At 32.9% G+C, this 9,474-nt stretch overlaps 1 protein-coding gene across 1 annotated transcript in view; it reads left to right on the top strand.

Moving 5' to 3' along the window:
- The window catches only part of LOC107715162 (short transient receptor potential channel 3-like), a 51,814-nt gene that overhangs the window by 32,459 nt on the left and 9,881 nt on the right, over positions 1-9,474 (top strand). Inside the window, exons 4-7 of the mRNA XM_016521223.1 lie at positions 2,014-2,178; positions 3,935-4,151; positions 7,577-7,810; positions 8,069-8,313. Of these exons, the coding sequence (XP_016376709.1) occupies positions 2,014-2,178; positions 3,935-4,151; positions 7,577-7,810; positions 8,069-8,313 (861 nt within the window). The remainder of the gene's footprint in view (positions 1-2,013; positions 2,179-3,934; positions 4,152-7,576; positions 7,811-8,068; positions 8,314-9,474) is intronic.

Here is a 9,474-nt window from a genome sequence, read left to right as displayed (position 1 = left end):
TGTGTGTGTGTGTGTGTGTGTGTGTGTGTGTGTGTGTGTGTGTGTGTACATGGCCCACAAAACACGTGTTGGATTCTCTGACACCGGTGTGGAATGGAGAGGGTTTTCGTGAACTTTGGTAGCAAAACTTCTCATTAACACTCTTAAATAAAAAAACGTATTGCTTCAGCAAGATGTCATTTACTAATGTGACTTGTTATGTGAAAGAAAGTTGAAAATAATTATTTTAAGAGCCTCCAAAACATTTACAGTAATAACTTATAACACTAGTATAGTTTTTATGAATATTGTGAATAATTTGTTTATTTTAATATTTAATATTTTCATTTAAATTAAAATTTTAATCAAAGTTTTTGTAATTTTGTTGTGTTTTTGTCTTTGTAAGGTTTTTCTTTTTAAAAAATGTCTATAGTTTTTATTATTTTTTTACTTATAGGTTTTAGTACATCAAGGTAAAGTAATTAGAAAAACTAATAAGAAATGTTTTCTTGGCAGTTAGCTAGTTGAAATAAAATAATACATTTATTATTATTATTATTATTGCAAAAAAACAACTAAAGTGTTTAGGACAGTGATTAAAATGAAAAATGTTTTCTTAAAAATGCATATAATTTAAAACGGTCTCAAATGGTCTTAGATTTAATTAATCTTCTTACATTAACAGGGTTATTATAGTAAGCTAAATCTAAGACCATTTGACACCATTTGATTTGAAGTTATATGCATTTCTTTTTTATTATTTGGCCGAATGCACAGCTACTTTTGAATGGTCATCTATGGTGAAGGATCTGCTGAATGTTTAAGAGCAGGACTGGACCACTGAACTGCTTTCACAGCCTCTCTTTGTTGTCCTTCCTGTCCAGTTCATTGGTCAGTGATTCCACATAACATAATATTGAGCAGAACTCGTTTCTGCACCATTCAGCACAGATGAGTTACGTGTGCGCTGGGATGTCTCCGTGGTTTGTTGCTATGGAGACGTCTTGAGCAAACTTTGCAAGATGCCATCCTCGCACGCAAAGTTATATCTTTAAACAAAGCCATATTCCAGTGTTTATGGTCATACCAGACATTATTTGTAGTGTTAAACAGCGATTTTTAACTAGTTTGCATCAATTCAAAAGGTACACATTTGTACTTATAGAGTCCAGTTTGGTACCTTATAGGTACATATTAGTACCTACTTTTGAAAAAGTACTGCCACAGTGACAACTTTTGTACCTTTTTTTTTCTGTGAGTGTAGAGGGAAAAAAACCTTATGCTCACCAAGGCTGCATTTATTTAATAAAAATTTTTACAATTCAAAATAACCATTTCCATCTGAATATATGTTCAAATGTAATTTATTTCTGTGATGCGAAGCTGAATTTTTTGCATCATTACTCCAGGCTTCAGTGTCACATGATCCTACAGATTTCATTCTGATATGCTGATTTGCTGCTCATTTTTTATGATTATCAATGTTGAAAACAGTTGTGTTTGTGGAAACTATTTTATTTTTTCAGGATACTTTTATGAATAGAAAATTCATAAGAAAAGCATTTATTTAAAATGGATATTTTGTATATTTATCATTATGCATTTACTGTCACTTGATCAATTTAATGGGGCCTTGCTGAATAGAATTATTATGAATACAGTAAAGCTTTATTTGAAGCCTTTATACATAATGAATTATAAATGTATTTTTAATGTATTACTTAGGCCCTGTAATGCACCTTGCAATGCATAGTATAATTGTAAACACAGATACACAGTACATTATAATATTTATCCATTAATTGCTACACCTTTAGAAAGTATAATGCTTTAAAACACAAACAACCAATTTCCGATGTAACAAGGAATCTACAAATATTAAAATGCATTTTAGCTTTAGTTATAATTATACATGAAAAGATATAATGCTTTACCATGTACATTATAAATGAATATGCAATATACATAAAGGCTTCAAGTAAGGTGCTACCAAATGCCTACAGTTATATCATGAATCTGTCTCTGTTTCTGCAGTTTGTGGCTCATCCGAACTGTCAGCAGCAGTTGCTGACGATCTGGTATGAGAATCTGTCTGGTCTTCGGGAGCAAACCATTGCAGTGAAGTGTCTGGTGGTTTTGGTGGTGGCGCTGGGACTCCCTCTGCTAGCTGTGGGGTATTGGTTTGCCCCATGCAGTAAAGTAAGACACATTAAAAACCTGTCAAAAACATGCCTGGGTCCTGCAGTACCATTTTAGACACACTTGATATTTATTAGTATAGTCTATTTAGTGTTTATTTATCTATTTAGTATTAGTATTTTCTTTGCAGATCATGTCAACTTTGTGAAGTCACTTTTGTTGCTATGATGGTTATTATTGTTAACTAAAACTAAAATTATAAATAAAAACATAAAATATAAAATAAAATGGTAAACATAAAATAAAATAGTAACATAAAATGTTACTTGAAATCATTTTTTTTTTAAATAGTTATTTTAATACATCAGGTTAAACTAAATGAAAAAGACAAATATTTCCTTGGTTTTAGTTTTAGTTAACTATAATAACCCTGGCAGTAAGGTGACACATTTGCAATGTATAAATTACAAAAAGTCTTATTGTGTCAGAATACACAGTAGGGCTGTCAAAAAAAATTTGAATTTCGAATATTCATCGAATTAAAAAAAAATCCACATTCGAATGCAAAAACGTTAATTGTTTAAGCAACTTTATTAATTATATATGGTTTATAAACATTATTTTAAACATTATGCACTTTTTTTCAAAGATAGTCGTGTTATTTTATTACACTTTGAAGAAACGTGCATAATATTTTGCTCGATGCGCCCTCTTGTGGCTTTAGGAGAGAAGCCAAAAGCTTTTTTCCCCCTAACTGAAATTATGCCTTTTAAATTTGAATATAATTCGAATTTTGATAATATTTAAGTAGAATATTCGAATTTTGTTTTTCAGTCATTTTGAAAGCCCTAATACACAGCTACTTTTGAATGCTGCTATCATAGTCTCTCTTTATTTTTCTCATCTCCTGTCCAGTTAATTTTTCACAAAACAATTAAAAACATTCATGTAAATTGAAATAAAATAAACGTTAACAGAAATAAAATACAAAATAAAAAAATGATTTCAGCTATAGTTGCCAAGGAAACATTTTCATATTAATTTAATTTAACTTGATGCACTAAATAAAACTGAAATAAGAATGAATAAAAATTATAGAGACATGCAGTATATAAAACAAAAAACTACTAAAAATGACGAAAGCGCACAACAAATTGACTAAGCTACGAGAATACTTTTTGAGTGCAAAGAAAACAAAAATAACATAATTTATTCAACTATTGAATAACTTCTCCCCCGAGTTACGTCTTCCGCCATTTTAGAGAGTATCACAATGCATACGCACGCTTTCCCTTAAGCGTAAACAACGCTGATTACGCAGATTATGTTCATGGAAGATGAACGAAGGTCTTACGGGTTTGGAACGACATGAGGGTGAGTAATTAATGACAGAATTTGCATTTTGGGGTGAACTAACCCTTTAACTAAAATTAAAATGAAAACAAAATATAAAAGTAAAAACTGATCTAAAATATTAATACAAACTAAAACAGTACCTCAGTGATAGCAAAATAATGCTGCTGTCTAAAGTATCTGCCATTTTTAAGATGCATGCAGTGCTACACTATTCAAACAATTTTTTAAAGTTGTAAATAAAACAAAGATTTTTGGAGTTTTACAGTCTTTCTATTTCAAAATTCATATTTAATTCAGTGTTTTATGTGCCATGTCTTTGTAATTATTTGTGAAATTTACTAGTGATTGCTGAGTGAAAATTGTTTCAAAGTCAATTTTACACAAATAAATAGTTTTTCCAGTATAATGAGTTTGTGTTTGTTATTCAACATATTTGTTGATCTTTTCCATGTTTTCTCAGCTTGGTAAAATACTACGCAGTCCTTTTATGAAGTTTGTTGCTCATGCGGCCTCCTTTATCATCTTCCTGTGTCTGCTGGTGTTCAATGCATCCGATCGGTTTGAAGGCATCACCACCCTTCCCAACGTCACCGTCACTGACCACCCGCTCCAGATCTTCAGAGTCAAGACCACACAATTCTCCTGGACAGAAATACTGATCATGGTCTGGGTAGCAGGTAATGCACCAACATTTGTAATCAATATTCATTCATTTATATGATTTCAGCTCTACATGATCCCTTTGTACAACTAACATAAACACTAAAATATTTCTTTCCTACACTGTCAGAAATAGAGTTCCTCACTTCAGGACTTAAGCAGGTTGATCAATGAACCTTTCAATGGTTTTGATCCGATGAGACCGATAGAGAGTGAGAGTTTGAGTGGATTAGAGCCAATGTTCTCTGAAGTGACTGAAAATAATGTGTTTTCTTAAACACTCATTTCCTCCCAGATTACTGCTGGGTAGTAACTTTGGTAACACTTTTTTTAAGGTGTCCTTGTTACACGTTACATGTACTTACTATTATAATTACTATTAATTATTATGCATAATTACATGGAAGTAACCCTAAGCCAAACCCTAACCATATAGTAAGTACATGTAGTTAATTAATATTATTCAGTTATACTTAAATGTATAATTACACTTTAACAAGGACACCTTAAAATAAAGTGTAACCGCAACATTCTGAAAGTAGTGACGTTTGTAATATTTCTACAGTTTTCAAGAGTCATTTTTGCCCATGCATGGCTTTTTACATCTTTTTTTGTAATTAAATGTTTATATTTTTAGGTTTTGCAGGTATATTTAGTGTATATTCCGTCACTGTTACTGGCATCCTTATTGTTTTTGTACCTGATACAACTGAATTTTGGGGTTGTTAAACGTTTGGGGTTGGTCAGATTTTTTTTCATGTTTTTGAAATAAGTCTCTTATGCCCTCCAAGGCTCCATTTATTTTATCAAAAATACAGTAAAAAATTGTGCAATATTATTAAAATTTAAAGTAACTGTTTTCTATTTTAATACATTTTAAAATGTAATTTATTCCTGTGATGCAAAGCTGAATTTTCAGCATCATTACGCTAGCCTTCAGTGTTACATGATCCTTCAGAAATCATTCTAATATGCTAAAATACTGCTCAAGAAATTATCTTATTATCAGTGTTTGTTAGTTAGTTAGTTAGTTAGTTCTTTTTTTGAAACCGTGTTACCTGAACTAGGCTACCTGATACCTGAGCTTATCTTTGAGAACGTTTCAAGGTTCCACACTCACTTTAAGAAACTCAAAACAAGCAAACAAACACTGTTCAGCATATTATTTTAGAGTCATTTAAAACGAGGAATGTTCATTCATCACTGTCGCATTGTGAAAGGATCTAGTAATGCAAGGCTTTTCACAGGCAATGCATCATTGAGAGGGCGAACCGCAGATTGGATTGGGTTTAGAACATTTTCCTATTTCGTTTGTGGTTCAGAGAGTTCACCCATGCTGAGTGCACCTCATTACATTTGATGTAAGAAAATGTTTCGCCATTTCATCCAGGACAAGATGCTGGGGTAACGCATTAGATAAGGGAAACTGATACGTGTTGCTTGCCATGTGATGTTTGTTTGCATCTGTTATTTTTTATTTTAAGGGTTATTAAGAGGGTTTTTTTGGACTGTTTCCATCTTCTAGGTTTGAAATTGAGTTTAACATTGAGTCAGTGTCACCAAATATAATAATGTGCTGTTGCTGCAGTGTCTCTGAATAATTCATGACACCATGTGACTTTTGCTGAGTGTTTGCTTGCATGGTGCAAAAATCCAAAAGCGTTGCTTGGCTTCCACCTGAATAGTGACGGAGTGACGGTCTTTCAGTCAATGATGACACCTTTGACATGTTATGAGTGTAAAAGCCATCCTTATTGTGCTTGTGTTAACCGATCAAACCTGCTCTAACTGCAGAAGTGACCATGCGTGAAGTCCATTAGTAGTGTGACTTGACTGTGCGCTAAGCTTATGGATAATTGAATTTCTTTGATTTATGCATTTAGTTTACCCCGACGCTTATGGATAATTACATTTTTTAAATTTAAGATAGTGTGTTCAGAATATGTTCATAGTGTGTTAGGATTGTTTGTTCAAAGTATGTATTCAGAATATTCATTTGTGTGTTTTTTGAATGTTCGCCCATAGTGTGTTCAGAATGTGTGTTTTTAGAATGTTTGCCCATAGTGTGTTCAGAATGTTCATTCATAGTATGTTTAGAATGTTCATTTCAAGTGTGTTTTTTCAGAATGTGATTATAGTGCTCATACCAGTGTAACATTGTGGAAGTGTGTGTGGGAAGGTCCATTATATTGTGGTGATGGTTGAGGGCTGAACATGCCTCCTCTGAACCCGAACCCCTGACCGTTCCCCCTTCAACACAACCTCCGGTCACTGTTCTCACTCATTCGAATGGCTTCTGCTGAAATAAAGCATTTAGACTTTTTTTGTTGTTGGTAGTTTTGGAGATGAAAATCCCCTTTCCATCCCAGCATGCTTTCAGTGTGAGAGTGAATTGAGTGAAGTTTTCATTACTTGGATTTCCTTTGGCGTTCTTCTGGCTTCGATTTAAAATTAAAAATATAATGCAATGTAGTTAATAATTTTAACAGAATTCACTGAGGCTCCATCATAATTTTCCTATCAGACTGTGTTCTCCTCAGGCTCTTTGATATGTCTGATTAATTCTCTCTCTCTCTCTCTCTCTCTCTTTATCTCTTCCTCACCTCTTATGTTCTGATGTCTCAAAATCTCAATATGAGCTCAGTCCACAATCAGTTGCGCTGTTTTGTCAGCTCCATGATTTTCTTGTCTGATCAACTGGGTAAATGTTACAAATCCATGCCCAATTTTTACCTTTTAAAATAATATGTAAGAAATAAGGAATTATTTGATAGTTTTTAGTAAATAAATTATAAATTTGCAGAGTGAAATTGCAAAGTTCATTTTATCAATATTCAAATGTATAATTATTTATTAATAATGTGTATAATTTGATTTCAAAACAAAAATTAAATACGTTTTATCATGACAATTCACACATTAAATTAGTTTCATGGGCCAAAGATAAACAAACAAACAAACAAAAACCTCTATAATAAAATGCCCATATGCATAATGGTTATGTGAATTTTGGAGTGGAAATGTGCTTAATTGTCTATCAATTTTCAATACAATTTTCTTTTGCAAAAATAATTTTTTCTGAATTTGTGACCTGGTTATGATTTTACTATTCTCATCTATTTTTCCTATATCTACACAAATACATCAGAATTGCCTTCCATTGTTTTTACACGTTCATTTCTAGCACATTTCCATCAATCTGTTTTCCGTCAGAAAGAAAGAATGAAGGATGAATGGTTGGGTATTTTCTGGTACAGTGTAGATGCTTGAATTGCTTGAGTTTGAAGCTACCACAAGAAATGATAACTACTCTGCAAAACTGGTCTTGTTCAGTTCATTCAACTCGCACAAATAAGCTTTTTTCTATTTTCAACTACACTGCATACAATGCTCGTATAAGCTACTGCAGTGTTGACCATCAGAACGCCTCTGTTTTCTGCAGGAATGATGTGGTCGGAGTGTAAGGAGCTCTGGACGGAGGGTCCGAGGGAATATATCATGCAGCTGTGGAATGTTCTGGATTTCGGCATGCTCTCCATCTTCATCGCTGCATTCACCGCCCGCTTTTTCGCCTTCCTACAGGCAATGAAAGCCCAGGAGTATGTGGATGAGAACATCCACGCTCCAGACCTCTCACTGGTCACGCTGCCGCCGGACATCAAATATTTCACATACGGTGAGAGCGAATCTGAGCACTGCTCTGTTTCAAAGAGAATCTGAGAGAACACACGCACACACAAACAATTAACATTACGCTCTGCATGAATACTGGTAGTTTTATGATATTATGAATGAAAACATGATTAAATGTAATTATTTTTTTACATGCAAGGATTTGCTGATGGGTGTGCACACCATAGTAATTTTTACCATTTTTATTACTTGAAACAAAATAAATGTAAAACAACTAAAACTACATTTCCTGTATTTTCAGCGAGAGACAAGTGGCTTCCATCGGATCCTCAACTGATCTCTGAGGGTCTGTACGCCATCGCTGTGGTCCTGAGCTTCTCTCGTATCGCCTACATCCTCCCGGCCAATGAGAGCTTCGGGCCGCTGCAGATCTCTCTGGGACGAACCGTGAAGGACATCTTCAAGTTCATGGTCCTCTTCATCATGGTCTTCCTCGCATTCATGATTGGCATGTTCATCCTTTACTCTTACTACCTGGGGGCAAAGGTTAACCCTGCCTTCACCACGTGAGTGACATGCACACACTGCAATGCATATTGAGGAAAATATAAAAAATATGTATAATTAGGGATGTGCATAACTATACATATTTTCAAATGCACTAGTTGAGTTAACCAGGTATATATGGATTAGTTAATGTCTACACATTCTTGTGCTAAAGACAACTATTACAGATAAAGCAAAAAACAGACCAGATAAATTAACTAGTGAACCTCACAAACTGACTAGTCAGCTGTTGCAATGACTAGATGACAATTTTACATTAAAGAATTTTTTTCAAAAATTCATTTTAATATCTTAAAATTATTTTTTATATTTTTTAATACATTTGTATTTTTTTATTTTTAAAGTTAAATTGTAATTTTTAATTTGCAATTAGTTTCACAAAATATATTTTAATATCTTAAAACTGTTATTATTTTAATTTTTAATACTGTATTTTTAATACGTTTTTAAATTTGAGTTATTTTATTTAACTAAAAAGAACTATATAAAATTAAGATTATAGACAGCTTAATTCAAGTGAATTCATTTCATGTCTACCAGACCACATAGGACACATACTTCCGCTAACAACAATAAAACAATCCATAAATACTAACTAGTAAACCTCACAAACTTTGCAATGACCATCCTGACCAACTTAACACATATTTGTAAATACTTCAAAGCAATTAGTTTTACAAAAATTGTTTTGATATCTTAAAATTATTTTTGTTTTTTAAATTATTTTTGCATTGATTTAGTTATATTCTTTTGTTTAATTAGCAATTAATTCTACCAAAATATTTTTATTTGTATAAAATGATTTTTAAATTGTTTTAAACTCTTTAAAATAACAAAATTATACACAATTTAAGTGATTAAGTGATTTTTTTTAACAGTGAGTTTGCCTTGTTTTAGATGGACTTTTTTTGTTACTCATCTTACCACAATAAATGTAACTTTTGTGCAAGATGGTCATAAATATACCACATGTGGCTGCTCAACTCAAAATAAGGCTCTGTGGTCTGTCAGGCAGAGCATCTGTAGTGAAAGTGTCAGTCCTGTGAAATGAACTCTTGGTTTCCCAGCATCAAATGTGAGGCTGTCAAATGCGCCTGCCAGTCGACCTGCCACCACCAAATGCGCCTGTCACTCGACCTG

Source organism: Sinocyclocheilus rhinocerous, unplaced genomic scaffold, assembly GCF_001515625.1.
Source record: "Sinocyclocheilus rhinocerous isolate Xijiao unplaced genomic scaffold, SAMN03320098_v1.1 scaffold329, whole genome shotgun sequence".
NCBI lineage: Eukaryota > Metazoa > Chordata > Actinopteri > Cypriniformes > Cyprinidae > Sinocyclocheilus > Sinocyclocheilus rhinocerous.
This window is presented reverse-complemented; position numbering and strand designations above follow the sequence as displayed.